The sequence below is a fragment of the Schistocerca cancellata genome, chromosome 6 (assembly GCF_023864275.1).
Source record: "Schistocerca cancellata isolate TAMUIC-IGC-003103 chromosome 6, iqSchCanc2.1, whole genome shotgun sequence".
Taxonomy (NCBI): domain Eukaryota; kingdom Metazoa; phylum Arthropoda; class Insecta; order Orthoptera; family Acrididae; genus Schistocerca; species Schistocerca cancellata.
In genome coordinates, this window is record NC_064631.1 from 63,322,140 (window position 1) to 63,341,275 (window position 19,136).

Sequence of the window (19,136 nt, forward strand, 5' to 3'; positions counted from 1 at the left end):
AGCCATTTGAACCAATTTGAACCACGGCTTGGGAGCCAGTTAAGTTGGCACTACGACAGACGACGACGACGACGACAGCTTCCTCTAGCAGGCGCTTTTCAGCTCTACGAGCACCACTCTAGGTTCAGCCCATTTGATGAAGAGCAGACGGCCGAGACACTTCGCACCACATTGCAAAGTTATTACTCTTTTTGCTAATGTAACGGTGATTTTAATTCACACTGCAATACCGAGAGATTTTCAGCTTTTCCTGCTCCTGCCCACGCTCCGTCTTCCAGGCGCGATGCAAAAGTTGATGACGAGGATGGGATGCGACGATGAGACCCGACGTATGTGAGCAAAGCTGAAGCGAAGTCTCGTCTACCTATCGGTCCTGACGCAGTGTTTGATTCTTCCGAATTGTCATGAATGTTTATTGATTCGCAAAGATAAGGAATTAGCTGATGGTTTTCCGGTGGATTTTCGTCGCACTGCTTCCGCGTCAGCCGCCGATGCTTCTTTGCAGACTCTTTTTGCAGTATATTCGTACTCAATGGCCTCAATCTGCTACGCAGATTCGAGATCCACTTGTTCGTGATACTTTGCGTTACGTAACAACTTGTCTGTACACCACGGCGTTATCTTGTTACGAACTGACAATGACCAGTCTCGTGTGGTTGTACCTCGTTCGTTGCCGTCTGAAATTCTCCGTTTACTTCACGCTGGTCATTGGGGTATTGTGCGGACGAAGCAATTAGCGCGTCGTCACTGCACTTGGGTCGGCATTGATCAAAAAATTGAGAATTTGCTTGCTAATTGTCGCTCTTGCGCGGAGCATCAGTATGCTCCCCGCCAGCGCTTCTTTGCGTGGCCGACTCCTACTGCGCCTTGGCAGCGCGTTCATATTGATTTTGTGGGTCCTTTTTGGAACACCCGCTGGTTGATAATTATTGGTGCGTACAGCAACTTTCCTTTTCCAGAATGAGATTTTCTCTCTGCAGCGGAGTGTGCGCTGATATGAAACTTCCTGGCAGATTAAAACTGTGTGCCGGACCGAGACTCGAACTCGGGACCTTTGCCTTTCGCGGCCAAGTGCTCTGCCACCTGAGCTACCCAAGCACGACTCACGCCCCGTCCTCACAGCTTTACGTCTGCCAGTACCTCGTCTCCTACCTTCCAAACTATACAGAAGCTCTCCTGCGAATCTTGTAGAACTAGCACTCCTGAAAGAAAGGATATTGCGGAGACATGGCTTAGCCACAGCCTGGGGGATGTTTCCAGAATGAGATTTTCACTCTGCAGCGGAGTGTGCGCTGATGTGGAAGGTAGGAGACGAGGTACGGGCAGAAGTAAAGCCGTGAGGACGGGGCGTGAGTCGTGCTTGGGTAGCTTAGGTGGCAGAGCACTTGCCCGCGAAAGGCAAAGGTCCCGAGTTCGAGTCTTGGTCCGGCACACAGTTTTAATCTGTCCCTTTGTTCTACCTATGTCTTCTACTACACCTGCCAGTACTATTCGGGCTTTGACGTCTATTTTTTGCATTGAGGGCCTTCCTGAAATGATTGTCTCCAACAGTGCCCCACAATTTGTGTCCTCAGGTTTTGAAACGTTCTGTGCTGCTAATGGCAGCTTTCATCAGATAACACAACAGACTTCCACCCTGATCTCCAGTGAACTCTCTCTGAAGTCGCAAATGGAGGTGGTTTAGGGTCAGTGGAATGCACATTACAGGGCGTCTGTCTCGGAGCTGTCGAAGTAACCGATTTGTAACAGTTCGTTGTGACAATGCGGTGCCGACTGCTGCTCAGATACCTGCTGCAGATGTAGTACGATGCGCCAGAGAGGCACGCCGAACACGATGGTCTTTTATTTTGGTAGTGCCACGTGGGCCTCCTGGACCTGATGTTCTTGCCATCGTACATTCTCGTGACCACTACCGCGAGCAATTATGTATAGTGGCTAAATTCGTGCCTCGTCTTTCTGCAGTATCACGGAAGGAACATCCATCTACATTTATACTCCGCTAGCCACCCAAGGGCGTGTCTGTGGCGGGGGAGGTACTTTACGTGCCACTGTCATTACTTACCTTTCCTGTTCCAGTCGAGTATGGTTCGCGGGAAGAACGACTGCCGGAAAGCCTCCGTGCGCGCTCGAATCTCTGTAATTTTACATTCGTGGTCTCCTCGGGAGGTATAAGTAGGGGGAAGCAATATATTCGATACCTCATCCAGAAACGCACCCTCCCGAAACCTGCACAGCAAGCTACACCGCGATGCAGAGCGCCTCTCTTGCAGAGTCTGCCACTTGAGTTTGCTAAACATCTCCGTAACGCTATCACGCTTACCAAATAACCCTGTGACGAAACGCGCCGCTATTCTTTGGATCTTCTCTATCTCCTCTGTCAACCCGACCTGGTACGGATCCCACACTGATGAGCAATACTCAAGCATAGGTCGAATGAGTGTTTTGTAAGCCACCTCCTTTGTTGATGGACTGTATTTTCTAAGGGCTCTCCCAATGAATCTCAACCTGGCACAAGCCTTACCAACAATTAATTTTATATGATCATTCCGCTTCAAATCGTTTCGCACGCATACTCCCAGATATTTTACAGAAGTAACTGCTACCAGTGTTTTTTCTGCTATCATACAATAAAGGATCCATCTTCTCGTAGCCGTGTTACACGATCTCTTTCAAACTCACGGACCTGCTGATAACGGCGTCTTTGGTGCCCGTAAAGCATTCTTGCCTAACGTCAACTCACCGCGTCGAATCTCAAAGGTAACCAACACTCACGTTTATCATAGCGTCTGTTAAGCAAACCTGATTTGCATCCTCGTAATGGCGCTACTACCGTCACTCTTATTCGACTGACGTGAAACTGGAATAGACATCATCTTTCAGATGTAGAAACACGCCTACCAACTTCCGTTTGTCACAGAACTCCTCCTTGGAGTTGCGATATTTTTTCCGCCAGTGTAATTTTATGCAATGTTTTGCACTGGATGTTGGCCTTCAGCATCGTAGGGAACTACACAGATGTCCAGTTGATTTGTTATACAGCTTTTAATTTTGACGCATGAGCGTGTTTGATGTCATAGGAATGACGTCAGAAGCCACCATAATGAAAAAAGAAGCCATCTCAGGTGAAAGGTGGCAACTGTGGGCAGTTTTCGGGTGTGTGTAGTTGCTTAGCAGGCCAGTTACTAGCAGAAAGGCTCTGGTGATTCGATTCTACTACATACCATGATGGCAAAACATTGACTACACGATACTGAAGTGGAGCTACGTGTAGTTCTGTACGATAATAGGCGAAAGAATTTTTTGTTTTGTTTTTCACACGCATGAAACCATTACACACATTATAGATATATATAGGTGTTACAAAAAGGTACGGCCAAACTTTCAGGAAACATTCCTCACACACAAATAAAGAAAAGATATTATGTGGAATGTGTCCGGAAACGCTTTATTTCCATGCTAGAGCTCATTTTAGTTTCGTCAGTACGTTCTTGCACCTACGCTCAATGGAACAAGTTATCATGATTTCATACGGGATACTCTACCTGTGCCGCTAGAACATGTGCCTTTACAAGTACGACACAACATGTGGTTCATGCACGATGCAGCTCTTGCACATTTCAGTCGAAGTGTTCGTACGTTTCTCAACAACAAATTCTGTGACCGATGGATTGGTAGAGGCGGACCAATTCCCTGGCCTCCACGCTCTCCTGACCTCAACCCTCTTGACTTTCATTTATGGGGGCTGTTATATCCTAGCCAGTAATGCCAACCGAGCCCGCTGCCAAAAGGTTGGCAGCATCAAAGTCCGGACGCCGTCCGCATAAGCAGCGCCAGCGAGACAGGAAATCGCCGCAAGTCTGCGCGCGCCACCGCTGGCTTCTGGCTTCTTAAGCGCTGGAGTCGCGAGCGCTAGGATAGTTCCGTATTCGCCGCTCAGTTGTATACTCGCCACCGATTTGTGTACTTGCTAGTCAGTTGTGTGTTCATCGCAGCAGAGTTGTTGTTTGTCGTCAGCCGACGCTGACCTAGCCGCTCCGACTCGAACTAGACAGATTTCTGTAGACACGGAGTTAACTACTGTGTTTCTGTATCTTCGTTAATAAAGATAAGTACCGACTTTTATTTAATCAGAGTGTTTGGGTTTTCATCTTTCTGTTCACTGTTCCAGCGGACCGGTCGGCCCGCTATTAAAAGTGTGGCGGTGACTTCGTAAGCCGTTTCTACAGCGAAGTGTTTGTCGCTACGAACGCCGCCACAAAAGGGGGCATTTGAAAGCTCTTGTCTACGCAGTCCCGGTACCAAATGTAGAGACTCTTCGTGCTCGTATTGTGGACGGCTATGATACAATACGCCGTTCTCCAGGGCTGCATCAGCGCATCAGGGATTTCATGCGACGGAGGGTGGATGCATGTATCCTCGCTAACGGAGGACATTTTAAACATTTCCTGTAACAAAGTGTTTGAAGTCACGCTGGTACGTTCTGTTGCTGTGTGTTTCCATTCCATGATTGATGTGATTAGAAGAGAAGTAATAAAATGAGCTCTAACATGGAAAGAAAGCGTTACCGGACACACGTCCACATAACATATTTTCTTTCTTTGTGTGTGAGGAATGTTTCCTGAAAGTTTGGCCGTACCTTTTTGTAATACCCTGTATATATATTATTACACACGTTACATGCCTTTTATCAGACCACGCGAAACATTCATGATTACTTGTTCTTCCTGTTCACAAAATCCTCTCTTCCTTTCTTCAGTCCACTTTGGCCTTTGGGCGCTGTTTTCTCATCATTCCCACTCGTACACCTCGTATCTATAGACGCCTTTGTCCATGACGTCCGCTGGATCTAACTGAGCTCTTTCCAGATCAATGTTGGCTCGTGTCATGCAGGGTGCAGTCGTCTTGAGTCGCTGGATGTACCTGAGGCTTCTGTTGGTGTGTCTGGTCTGTGGGAGTCTGCTGATGTGTCCATAAAATTTTAGTCGCCTCTTTCTAATGTCCGCTGTGATGTTGGAGAACTTCTCTGTGATGTCTCTGGAGTGAAGCCTATATCCTTCGTCCGTGAGGTTTGGTGCAATAATTTTCCCAATGATTTTTATTTCCTGTGTGAAAATGTTCTCAAGGTCGGCCTCCGTGGGTAACATCAGTGTCTCACTGGCGTATAACACCTCAGGTTCGCTTACAGTATTGTAGTGACGAATTTTGGTGCAGGCGGACAGACATTTCTTGTTGTAAATACCCTGTGTTTTGTATAAGGCTCTCTTCATTTTCAGCAACCTAGTGTTCTGGGCAATTTTCTCCTTTCCTGTCGGTTCGAGCACTTCAGCTAGGTATTAAAGTGTGTGACCCTGTTGATCTTGCCATACTTTGTGTTCAAATTTATAACTAACAAACGGCCACAAGGTAAATATAAAAATAAATCTACGGAGGTTGTGGATTTGAAAATACGATGGGGCCTCGACTCCTATATTCAAAAGAGCAAAGTTCAAGTTCAGTACAAATATAAGCTCTAGTCTGTAATATGTTAGTGCTCGCACCTCCACTGCTCTGATCAGTCACTAGAGATTTAAATTTTTATAATCGTGTCAGACAGTGAAGATGATATCATTCGGAGCGTACTTAGTCGTGGTTCGCAGATAACACCGTCTTGATTGGTGTTCCGGGTTCGATTTCCGGCGGGGTCAGGGATTTTCACCTGCCTCGAGATGACTGTGTGTTAGTGTGGTCCTCATCATTTCATCATCATTCATGAAAGTGTTGAGAATGGACTGAGTAAAGTCTGGGAATTTGTACGGGCGCTGATAACCGCGCAGTTGAGTGCCCCACAGACCAGTCATCACCATCATCATCATCATCACATCATCATCGTCATCATTATTGATTGGTGCTGTCATTTCTTCACCAAATTGTGATTTGCGCTATTTCAGATATTGACTTTCGAAGCTGAATGAAACAGATCTGCCGCTCGTCACGTGTTGTTCATAATGAAGCAAATGAAGTGAAAGTGACGACAAGTAACCAGCGATGTCTTGCCCCTGTGTTCCAGATCACCCTAACACGCGTGTTTTCATCACTCACGCCGGTCAGATGAGCATGGTGGAGACGACGATGGCCGCCGTACCTGTGCTGGCCATTCCATTCGGCGGTGACCAGGTGGCCAATGCGGCGAGGGCGGCCAGGAGGGGCACCGGCCTCCTTCTGGAGTACCAGGACCTCACGTACGACACGTTCAGCAGCGGTCTGGACGCGTTGCTCAACGATGCCAGGTACTCCTCTGTCTGTATCACCAAATGGATGGACTCGTCACAAATCCCAGTTGCAGGTTGCCGGTCTAGCGGCTTACAGGGGCAAAAAGATTGATTGACAATATTTCATACACTCTAAGACGAAAAAAGGTGCAACATGAAGGAATTATGCGAGCGGGATACAATCGGTAGATGTGATACACGTGTACAGACAAAGAAATGATTACAATTTCAGAAAAATCGAATGCTTTATTCGAGAGAAAGACCTTCGCAGACTGAACAAGTCAGTAACGCGTTGGTCCACCTCTGGCCCTTATACGAGCAGCTATTCGGCTTGGTATTGATTGATGCAGTTGTTGGACGACCTCCTGAGGGATATCGTGCCAAATTCTGCCCAATTGGCCCCTTAGGTCGTCAAAATATCGAGCTGGTTGGAAGGCGCTAACTACGATGCTCCAAACGTTACCAATTGGGGAGAGATGCGGCGAGCTTGTTGCCCAAAGTAGTGTTGGGCAAGCACGAATGCAAGCTGTAGATATACCATGTGCAGGCGGGCATTAGATTACTGAAATGTAAGCCCAGAATGGCTTGCCTTGAAGGGCAACAAATCAGAGCTCAGAATATCGTCGACGAATTTCTGTGCTGTGCTGTGTATGAAACCAAAGGACTCCTACTATGAAATGACATGGCAGCCCAGACCATCTCACGTAAGTGTCGGGCCATATGGCGGGTGACAGTCAGGATGCCATTCCGTTGTTGTCTGAGGCTTCTCCAGGCACGTCTGCGCTGGTCATCGGTTCAGTTCGTCACCGAAGACAATTCTTCCCCAGTCAATGAGGCTTCAGGCCGAGTATGCCCGACATCACTGCAAGCGGGCGTGTTGGTATACAGAGGCGAGCCGCCTATTACTTGTACTTTTGGTCACTGGAGAACCAGTTGCAAGTCATATCGATGTTGATGATGATGAATCCGGGACTCTGAGTGCCCCCCTGACGATTGCTTGGCCCTCACTTTCTGTCGTCTCTGTAGGTGGACCGCTTCCCTCTTGACACTGTGTATGGCCGTGGTTCACCCATGCCTGCCAACATCGTCAAATAATGGCATCACCCCTATTCAAATGTAGAGCCATTCGCAGATTACTCCAACTGGCTTCTTTGAGCCCATCATCATTTTCTTCCTCAAATGCTGACTGCATATATTCTTCACGCGCCTGTTTTCGAGGCGTAGTTACTGTCCCATTTTAGTACATGGAATGAAATTCGCAAAGACTTTATACCCTGGTATATCCAAATTGGTGAGCATGAAGGATACTTGGTACTTCGCCATCGTCCTATCAATCTGTCCGGTAGGTATTCGTTAAGGTAGGCCGTTACGTCACTATGGTAGAGGAGAGGACCTCCATTCTGCTGGAAACACCATTCTCAGCGCCGAAACATCTCTTCGATGCGTGGCATGGCGTACTCTCGTAGTAAGGTGTGGTAATTTTCACCAGTTAATGTGAACTGAAAGAAATCCTGATAAATCATTCCATATTGTAACTCCAGGTAGATGCACATGGTTTCCAATGTCACTTGCGAATCCTCAAGTATCCTCCAGTAGATACAATTGTGACGATTAACGGAACCATTTAACTTAAATGTGGCCTTACCACTCCACACAACCTTATATGGGAATTGTTTGACCTATGCGCTTCTTGCTCGATGCCACTCAAAGAACTCAATGTCCCGGTCATGATCACCCTTATTCAGAGCGTGGAGTTATGTAGGACACGCTTCAGAATGCGATGGACGCTCGTTTTTAGAACTACTTTCCCACGAGCCGCTTGCTGCCAGACTTTCTAGGAGATTCCTCAAACCTTTCGATAAATTCTGTTTCTCTTGTGGGACCGGCGGATGATCGTGGTCTTTCGGAATGGCTTTACTGCCCATTCTGGACGGTTCCTTCTTCCTCAAACTAATCTCGCAGGCGAGTGATTGTGGGTCGCGTTGATGCACCACATTGAAGCTTCACTCTGAACTCACTTTGCTCTTTAGGCCGGTATTACACTATCAAATTTCTTTGTGCAATATCTTTATCAAATATCTCTTTCAAAGAAATTTGATGGTGTAATAGGGAACTTCGTCAAATGTCGTCAAATATTTGATCGAATCTAGGGGCTCGCTGTAGATTTGATCAAAGAAGTCGCTTGTCTTCTCTTCACTGCAATGTGACATGTTACCACGTGGAGCGCTAGCACCGCTGCAGCTTTCTGTCATTTGTAATGTTTTTATAAACATTGCCGGTAAATACAATTGGTGTGTACCGACAACAACAAAATTAATAGAGATGTATGAAGCTGATGAGGCGCTTTACAACGTGAGGCACCCTGAATCCAAAAATAGATTGAGAAGATTGGAGACCTGACCTAACCTAACCTAACCTAACCTAACCTAACTCTCTCCAGTAACAAGGAATTGGAGTGTTACAGTGAGCCTGTCTTCTGCAGATATAGCAGTTATATGGCTCTGAGCACTATGGGACTCAACATCTTAGGTCATAAGTCCCCTAGAACTTAGAACTACTTAAACCTAACTAACCTAAGGACATCACACACACCCATGCCCGAGGCAGGATTCGAACCTGCGACCGTAGCAGTCCCGCGGTTCCGGACTGCAGCGCCAGAACCGCTAGACCATCGCGGCCGACGATATAGCAGTTCTTAAGTGACTATTGTGCTTTGTGATATGAGGATAAACTTCACTGAGCACATACAGAAATGTATGCTCATCCATTCTTAAGTAATTGATGTACGACTTGACGTCCTCCACTATAAGCTCACGTAACAAGTTTGGTGAATGCTTTTGTCGTGTCGTCGTAAAACTCACGGCTTACCCCAGGTACGTTTCCTTTTTTCCCCTGCTTCTCTTCCGCAATTGAGGTACATGCAACTGCTGCGGTTAATAACAAGTTGTTGTCAGCCATCTTGAACTTTAACGAAAAATATGATGACAGTGTAATACCCCTTTTTAGCGCCACATCAAAGATCTGTGATCTACTTGATCACATCTTTGATCAAATCTTTGACAAAGAAACTTTATAGTATAATAGCGGCCTTACTTACGTTCTCTGTCTTCCAGTAGCAGTTCGGAATGAACTTCCTTTGCTCAAGGTTCAGCCCGCATTCAGCCATTTTCAAGCTGTCATACCTAAAAAGGGGAAACAAGTGTACTGTAGTTGTGAAATGTAAAAGAGTGCATGAATTTTTTGTGACACAGTGTATGTTTTGAGAAGCTTAACTCGCAGTGGGCAAATTACCCAGACTGTTACGTCCACTGTATGAGAACGAGAGCACTTTGCGGTTTGAAACTAACTATCCATCCCGTTAGGTGACCGAAGTTAAGCGCTGTCGGGTTGGGCTAGCACTTGGATGGGTGATCATCCGGTCTGCCGAGCGCTGTTGGCAAGCGGGGTACACCCAGCCATTGTGAGACAAACTGAGGAGCTACTTGACTGAGAAGCAGCGGCTCCGGTCTCGTAAACCGACACACGGCCGGGAGAGCGGTGTGCTGACCACGTGCCGCTCTATATCCGCATCTGGTGACGCTTGTGAGCTGACGATGACACGGCGGCCGGTCGATACCTTTGAGCCTTCATTGCATGTTCGGACGGAGTTTAGTTTTAGTTTTAACTAACTATCCACAAAATATGAAAACTTTCCGAAACTTTTTCTTTCTGACATCCCCCACAAAATGATGAGTGGAGAAACGTTTATCGCTTGCTGCATTATCGCTGTTCATACAGTAAAATTTCGGAATGGGGCATGACTTTCAAATGTATTACGTCTGTACTACTTACCCTCTTCGCAACACATTTTGCAGACAGTATCTACTCATACCGCTGAATCTACCTGCAAGATTATATTTTTGTACGACACGTGGTAGAGGAGAAGTGACGTCATAAACATTGAGATACGTGAAAAACTAGATTTTCTCAAAACGGAGCAGATGGATTATTTAAGAGAACGGGGAATGGTGTTACTGTAACCGCTAAACGGGTACGGCTACTGACTTACTCGAGAACAATCAATCAGTTTATCTGCAGGCAAAGTGTGTGCGACTACACTCAGCGCCAGCCATTGTGACCGATTGGTTCTAGGCGCTTCAGTCCGGAACCGCTCTGAATCCTGCCTTGGGCATGGATGTGTGCCTTAGGTTAGTTAGGTTTAAGTAGTTCTAAGTCTAGGGGACTGATGACCTTAGATGTGAAGTCCCACAGTGCTCAGAGCCATTTATTTGACTACAGTCACTTCCAGTTGCACGTGTAGGCTAGCAACTGTTACCAGAACTTCCTCCAGATTACTAATGGACCCAACATCCACGACAAAAAAATTCAGCTTACTATCACATCTCAACGAACCTCAGGGCTCGATGTTGTTAAACCTTTATCTGCATATATATCTATACTCCGCAAGTTAACTTATGGCGTGTGCGGAGGGTACTTCCGTCACCCGAATTTTATCTCCCCTTTACTGTTGCACTCACGCTCCTGTGAAGAATGGCAGTCGGTACACTTTTGTAAATTTATGTGATTTTTCTCGTCGTGATCATTTCGTGAGACGTATGTGGGAGGGTAATGTGTTACACGGCTCTTCCTCGGACATACGCCCTCGCAATCTCAGCAGTAATTTTTTCGTGGTGCAGAACGCGTCTCTTGTACCGTCTGCCACTAGAGACGGATGTGCATCTCCGCTACGCTCTCGCGCTGCTGAAAGATTCCGTGACGAAACAAGCAGCTCTTCGTTGGATGTTGTCTAGTTCTTCTATCAGTCCAACTTGGCAAGGGTTCCAGATTGGTGAGAGTACTCTAGAATCGATCTAACGGGTGTTTTTAAGCCACTTCTTTCGCGGATGAATTATACACTGAACAGCCAAAACTCGTACACACGCCCAATATCGTGCAGGGCCCCCGCGAGCATGCAAAAGTGCCGCAACACGACGTAGCATGGACTCAACTAATGTCTGAAGTAGTGCTAGACGGAACGGACACTATGAATCCTGCTGGGCTGTCCATAAATCCGTAAGAGTAGGAGGGGATGGAGATCTCTTCTTAACACCACGTTGCAAGGCATTTCAGATACCTGTATGCTCAATAATGTTTATGTCTGGGGAGTTTGGTAGACAGTACAAGTGTTTAAACTCAGAATAGTGTTTCTGGAGCTACTCTATAACAATTCTGGACGTGTGGGGATGTCGCATTGTCCTGGTGGAATTGCCCAAGTCCTTCGGAATGCACAATGGACATGAATGGACGCATGTGATCAAACTGGATGCTTACGTACGTGTCACCTGTCACAGTCGTACCTAGACGTATCAAGGTGCCCATATCACTTTAACTGCACACACCCCACACCATTACAGAGTTCCACCAGTCTGAACAGTCTCCTGCTGACTTGTATGGTCCATAGATTCATGAGGTTTTCTCCACACCCGTACACGTCCATCCGTTTGATACAATTTGAAACGAGACTCATGCGGCGAGGCAACAGGTTTCCAGTAACCGACAGTCCAATATCGGTGTTGACGGGCCCAGGAGAGTCGTAAAGCTTTGTGTCGTGCAGTCATCAAGAATATTCGATAAGGTTTTCGGCTCCTAAAGTCCATATCGATGATGTTTCGTTGAATGGTTTGCATTCTGACACTTGTTGATGGCCCAGCATTGAAATCTGCAGCAGTTTGCGGAACGGTTGCACTTCTGCCCCTTTGAACGAGTCTCTTCAGCCGTCGTTGGTCTCGTTCTTGCAGGGTCTTTTTCCGGCCGCAGCGATGTCGGAGATTTGATGTTTTTCCGGATTCCTCAGGAAGTGGTCGTACTCCCTCCGCACTTAATCGCTACCTCGGAGATTCCTTGTCCCATCACTCGTGCGCCGACTTTAACAGCACGTTCAAACTCACTTAATCTTGATAACCTCCCATTGGAGCGGCAGTAACCGATCTAACAAATGCGCCAGACTCTTGTCTTATATAGGCGTTGCCGACCGCAACGCCGTATTCTGCCTGTTTACATATCTCTGTTTCTGAATACGCATGACTATACCAGATTCCTTAGCGCTTCAGTGTATTCCCTTAAGAGTCTCGCACTGAATCTCTGTCTAGAATCTGTAATTCCCGCTATTTCCTTTAATGTAGTCATTTCACCTTGATGCCGCTCCGGATGGTTACTTCTAGGTAGTTACTGTTTACGATGTCTTGTCGCCAGTACTGAGTCTTTTCGCCTTTTTGTGTATTATACGTTACATTTGTCCAACTTCAGGGGCAACTGTTACTGCTACTCCACTAGCCTTCGACCATTAGCAGGTGTCTCTACATATCGGTACAGTCTTGCGGCTCTGCAGCCTTTCCATAATATCGACAACAGCCTCGTTCACAAATAGTCTCACGTCGCCGCCGACATTATCCCCCAGAATGTAGATCACTAATAAAATTTGTAAATAGTAGTGACCCTACAACACTCCCTTCGGGTACTCTCGGCATCATCTTAGCAGCTGTCGATTTTGTTTCGCCGAAAACGGCTTCTAAAGTTCTGTCTGCAAGGATGTCCTAGACCCAATATGCTCAGATTCTCAGTAAGGTTGTATTTTTGTTCACTAAACGGCAGTGGAGAATTGTGTCGGATGCCTTCCAGAAGTGAAGGAGCTCGGCAGCAACATGTTGCCACTCATACTTTCTGTGTTGAAATCGCGGTGGTGAAACATATTTTTACGCCTGATGTCAGCCACTAAGGAAAGGAGAGATGTCAGCTTACATTATCTCGTCAAAAGATGTCCTACGTTACATCCTGAGGCTTCTTGCCCTGCAGTGCTTAATTTCTAAAATTTTAGGTTCTGGGATGCACCTCTTCAATCATACACCCTCCCCCACTCCACACACACACACACACATACACACACACACACACACACACACACACACACAGTCATAAAAATCACAAGTTTAGATTCTTGGAAGCTGAGCGTCAATTTATTTTCCAACAACGTTGCTGGGCAGGGAAAGATATCGAGCGCCACTGCGGAAGGTTCAAATGGCAGTAATCACTATGGGACTTAACATCGGAGGTCATCAGTCCCCTAGACTTAGAACTACTTAAACCTAACCAACCTAAGGACATCACACACATCCATGCCCGAGGTAGGATTCGAACCTGCGACCGTAGCAGCCACGTCGCTCTGGATTAAAGCACCTAGAACCGCTCGGTCAAAGCGGCCGGCACGGCGGAAGGGACGTGACGAGAGGAGAAGAATATTTCCTTTCTTCTTCTTCTTCTTCTTCTTCTTCTTCTTCTTTTCTCACGAATTTCTCTCCTGTGCCAACCTCTTCATCTCAGAGTGGCACTTGCAACATACGTCCTCAATTATTTGCTGGACGTATTCCAGCCTCTATCTTCCTCTACAGTTTTTGACCTCTTCAGCTCCCTCTAGTACCATGGAAGTCATTCCCTGTTGTAACAGATGTCCTATCATCCTGTCCCTTCTCCTTGTCAATGTTTTCTTCACATTCCTTTCCTCTCCGACTCTGCGCAGAACCTCTTCATTCCTTTCCTTATCACTCCATCTAGTTTTCAAAGTTCGTCTGTAGCACCACATCTCAAATGCTTGGATTCTCTTCTGTTCCAATTTCCCCACAGTCCATGTTTCACTGCCATACAATGCTGTACTCCAGACGTACGTTCTCAGAAATTTCTTCCTCAAATTAAGGCCGATATTTGATACTAGTAGACTTCTCTTGGCCATGAATGCCCTTTTTGCCACTGCTAGTCTGCTTTTGATGTCATCCTTGCTCCGTCCGTCATTGGTTTTTTTACCTAGATAGCAGAAATCCCTAACTTCATCCACTTCGCGACCATCAGTCCTGACGTTAAGTTTCTCGCTGTTCTCATTTGTGCTACTTCTCATTACTTTCTCCCTTCTTCGATTTACCCTATTCTGTACTCATTAGACTGTTCATTCCATTCAGCAAATCATGTAATACTTCTTCACCTTCACTCAGGAAAGTCATGTCATCGGCGAATCGTGTCATTGGTATCCTTCCACCTTGAATTTTAGTTCCACTTCTGAACTTCTCTTTTATTTCTATCATCGCATCTTCGATGTACAGATTGAACAGTTAGGTCGAAAGACTATATCCTTGTCTTACACCCTTTTTAATCCGATCACTTCGTTGTTGGTCGTTCACTCTTATTATTGCCTCATTGCTCTTGTTCGTATCGTATATTATCCGTCTTTCCCTATAGCTTACTGCTACTTTTTTAGAATTTGGAACACCTTGCACCATTTTACGTTGTCGAACGCTTTTTCCAGGCCGACAAATCCTATGAACGTGTCTTTATTTATCTTTAGTCTTGCTTTCGTTATTAACCGCAACGTCGGAATGCCTTTCTGCTGCCTTTAACTTTCATAAAGCCGAACTGATCGTCATCTAGCTCATCCTCAATTTTCTATACCATTCTTCTGTATATTAGTCTTATCAGCAACTTGGATGCATGAGCTTAACAGCTCGGACTTGTCAGATTTTGCAGTGTTCGGAATTGTGTAGATGACATTTTTCCGAAAGTCAGATGGTATGTCGCCAGACTCATACATTCTACACACCAACGTGTACAGTCGTTTTGTTGCCACTTCCCCCAATGATTTTAGAAATTCTGATGCAATGTTATATATCCCTTCTGCCTTATTTGATCTTAAGTCCTCTAATGCTCTCTTAAATTCTGATTCTAGTAGTGGATCCCCTATCTGTTCTAAATCGACTCCTGTTCCTTCTTCTAACACATCGGACCAATCTTCCCCCTCATAAAGGCCTTCAGTGTACTTTCCACCTATCCACTCTCCCCTCCACATTTAACAGTGGAATTCCCGTTAATGTTACCACCCTTGCTTTTAATTTCACCGAAGGTTGTTTTGACTTTACCATATGCTGAATCAGTCCTTCCGACAATCACTTTGAGAGACCCGCTAAACCCACTGGGCAAATCAGGTAATAAGATTGTGGAAAGGGCCAAGGGTTGAGGTCAGTTTCTGCTTCTGTCATTTACTGTAATTTTAATAACCTTTACAACCAAAGCGGCACATAGCCGAATCTTTACGGGATGCAACTCTTTCACAGCTGAAGGCCTCCAATAAGTAATCTTAACAAGGTAAAAATCCAATTAAGATAGCAATAAAATAATTTGAAACCCCAAAAGCAACATATACAAGGTGCAACACAAATGGCTGACGGCCACAATTAAATTTCAAAACTTCAGAATATATTACCATAGACCTTTGAGGGCAGAAGGCCAGCATGTTTAACAAGAAGAAATCTTAAAAATCAACAAGATAAAAATCCAATTAAGATAGCAATACAATAATTTAAAGCAGCAACATATGCAAGGTGCAATACCAATGGCTGAGGGCCGCAATTAAACTTCAAAATTTTAGAATATGTTACTAAAATCAATATTTAAGCTTGAAAGATAAATTTAAATACTAATTTTGCAAAATTTTGAGAAAACCAACAAGTAACCATAAACCTAAAATTTAACATGGCTGACAACAGTTAATCAAACACCGGTGGCACTCAGAAGGCCTCCAGGGAGGTCGGTCTGCCCTCGTTCACTTAGGCGAGACAGGTGGTGAGCCCAACTACACTTGATCTGTGGGAACGCAACCAGAGGGCAGCCACGGACCGACTGACACAACGACTTGCTTCCCGTCAATCAGTACATGAGAACTCAAACCTGCAATGTTACAAACGTAATAATCCACAATGGAGTATGTATTAGCCGTCAAAATTACACACCATATTGGACGGCGACAACAGGTGAGGAAAGGACGCTGCCTGAAATTACGTTAGTGGCGAGGGCAGGTAACCGGAACACTAACGGCCCTTAGGTAGAGAATTCCTCTGATACACTTGAATTTGAAACACGGCAGTAGTTAACTTCGCTCAAAAGAACACTGCCTCAGTGTACATCAGTGGCCAGAACACTAGTGGCCACAAGACAGAAAATTTCACTGGTGCATTCAAATCGTAGTCGACAAAAGTACAGGGTGATTCAAAAAGAATACCACAACTTTAAAAATGTGTATTTAATGAAAGAAACATAATATAACCTTCTGTTATACATCCTTACAAAGAGTATTGAAAAAGGTTTTTTTTCACTCAAAAACAAGTTCAGAGATGTTCAATATGGCCCCCTCCAGACACTCGAGCAATATCAACCCGATACTCCAACTCGTTCCACACTCTCTGTAGCATATCAGGCGTAACAGTTTGGATAGCTGCTGTTATTTCTCGTTTCAAATCATCAATGGTGGCTGGGAGAGGTGGCCGAAACACCATATCCTTAACATACCCCCATAAGAAAAAGTCGCAGGGGGTAAGATCAGGGCTTCTTGGAGGCCAGTGATGAAGTGCTCTGTCACGGGCTGCCTGGCGGCCGATCCATCGCCTCGGGTAGTTGACGTTCAGGTAGTTACGGACAGATAAGTGCCAATGTGGTGGCGCTCCATCGATGATTGTGGAATTTGCAGCTCTCTGCTAGCTCTGCGAGTCGATTTTCCTGGGCTGCGAACAAATGCTTGCTGGATGCGTGCTACATTTTCATCAGTCGTTCTCGGCCATCCAGAACTTTTCCCTTTGCACAAACACCCATTCTCTGTAAACTGTTTATACCAACGTTTAATACACCACCTATCAGGAGGTTTAACACCATACTTCGTTCGAAATGCGCGCTGAACAACTGTCGTCGATTCACTTCTGCCGTACTCAATAACACAAAACGCTTTCTGTTGAGCGGTCGCCATCTTAGCATCAACTGACGCTGACGCCTAGTCAACAGCGCCTCAAGCGAACAAATGTACAACTAAATGAAACTTTATAGCTCCCTTAATTCGCCGACAGATAGTGCTTAGCTCTGCCTTTTGTCGTTGCAGAGTTTTAAATTCCTAAAGTTGTGGTATTCTTTTTGAATCACCCTGTAGTTAATTGCACCGCATGGCGGCTAAATCTCAGCAGTAGAACCACTCGGTGTTGCTCACCAGAAAACTCCCCAACAGCAAACCACCGAAGCGAACCACCACAACATGAATAGACGTGGCTTGGGTACTTGAAACCACTACTCAACTTTGACGTCCTGGGTCGGTGAACCATGAAGCTCCTGGCGATCGGACAGCTCCACACACGCTCCGAAACTGCGCAGGGACTGCTAGCGGCCCCAGCCGACTGCACCCCGCGGAGATAACTTCCCTCGTCCGCAACAACCAACCGACTGCCTGCTGGTACGTCCGCGACTGCTGCTCCGTTGCGACTGAACTGCTGGTGCGTCTCCCACTCACTTCCAGACACACGACGGCGGAAATACTGGCTTGGACGCAACCATGCAGGGGAAACACGCCCACTGGCTTAACGACATCCCTGCACCAGGAAACGAGCGACCCAAGTTCTGCAAGATGGTAACTGAAGGGGCCCAAAAGCACAGAGAGAAACAGTTACACGTCGCCAGATGAGACGACCAACCTCTCACAGCCAATACGCTGACAAAATTTAAAATAGTCGTCAGTGTGAACAACAACACACACACACAACCTGACAAGACTGGCAGATCCGGACTGCGCTCCAGACACGTTCCAAGTGACCGGTAGACCCGAACTCGCGACTCGAACTGGCGATCCCAACTAACAACAGACAACGAACGGGAAGTAATGGCAGTCAAGCAAAGATACTACGAGAAGGGATATATCGATACGCGCTGCTAACGTCAGGCAAAGCAGCAACTCAGTGACAGTAGTAATTTAAATTAACGTAGTGAGGTGGAAGTACGTTAAAAACAGGGTGTAAAATACATGATGGCGGGAACACGAGCCACACACGGCTCACACTTCTTTTTCGATTTCTTCACATTTTTCCTGCAGCCATTTTATCTTAGCTTCCCCGCACTTCCTGTTTATTTCATTCCTTAGCGACTTGTATTTCTGTATTCCTGAATTTCCTTCAACATTTCCGTACTTCCTTCTTTCATCGATCAACTGAAGTATATCTTCTGTTACCCACTGTTTCGTTACGCCTTGCGGGTAGGGATGCCATGTCACGGATTGCGCTGCCCCAACCGCCGGAGGTTCGAGTCCTCCCTCGGGCATGTGTGTGTGTGTGTGTGTGTGTGTGTGTGTGTAGTTCTTAGCATAAGTTAGTTTAAGTATTGTGTAAGTCTAGGGACCGATGACCTCAGCAGTTTGGCCCCTTTGGAATTCACACACATTTGAATATTTTCTTCACAGTTACCCTCATTGTACCTATGTTTTTCTTTCCAACTTCTGTGCTTATCTCTTTTCGAGACATCCATTCCTCTTCAACTGAATTGCCTACTGAGGTATTCCTTAATTCTATATCTATAGCCTTAGAGAATTTCAAGCGTATCTCGTCATTCCTTCCGTAACCCACTTCTTTGCGTATTGATTCTTCCTGACCAATCTCTTAAACTTCAGCCTACTCTCCATCACTAATCTGAATCTATATCTGCTCAAGGGTACGCCTTACAATCCAGTATCTGATTTCGGAATCTCTGTCTGACCAGGATGTAATCTAACCGAAATCTTCCCGTATCGCCCGGCATTATCCAAGTAACCTCCTCCTCTTGTGTTTTCCTTATCGGCTCGAAAGGCTGCTAACTTTTAGCCAGAAGCTATGGCATAAATTAAGACACAGTAGATTTCGTTAAAGCACGTTATAGAGACCTCACGTTCAAAGACTCTTCACATTATTTATTTCTCAGTGACACACGTAACACGAGTCGTCTCATGCTAGTAGGCCGCTGAGGTTGCTGGCTGTCTTAAACAAAAGGCGATATGAACCATTCACAACGTCTGAATAGAGACGGCAGTTA

At 45.9% G+C, this 19,136-nt stretch overlaps 1 protein-coding gene across 5 annotated transcripts in view; it reads left to right on the forward strand.

Moving 5' to 3' along the window:
* Positions 1-19,136, forward strand: part of LOC126190736 (UDP-glycosyltransferase UGT5-like) — a 113,970-nt gene that overhangs the window by 70,056 nt on the left and 24,778 nt on the right. For all 5 annotated transcript variants that reach the window (XM_049931230.1, XM_049931229.1, XM_049931226.1 and 2 more), the window contains one exon: positions 6,047-6,266. In XM_049931230.1, coding sequence (XP_049787187.1) covers positions 6,047-6,266 — 220 coding nt within the window. The remainder of the gene's footprint in view (positions 1-6,046; positions 6,267-19,136) is intronic.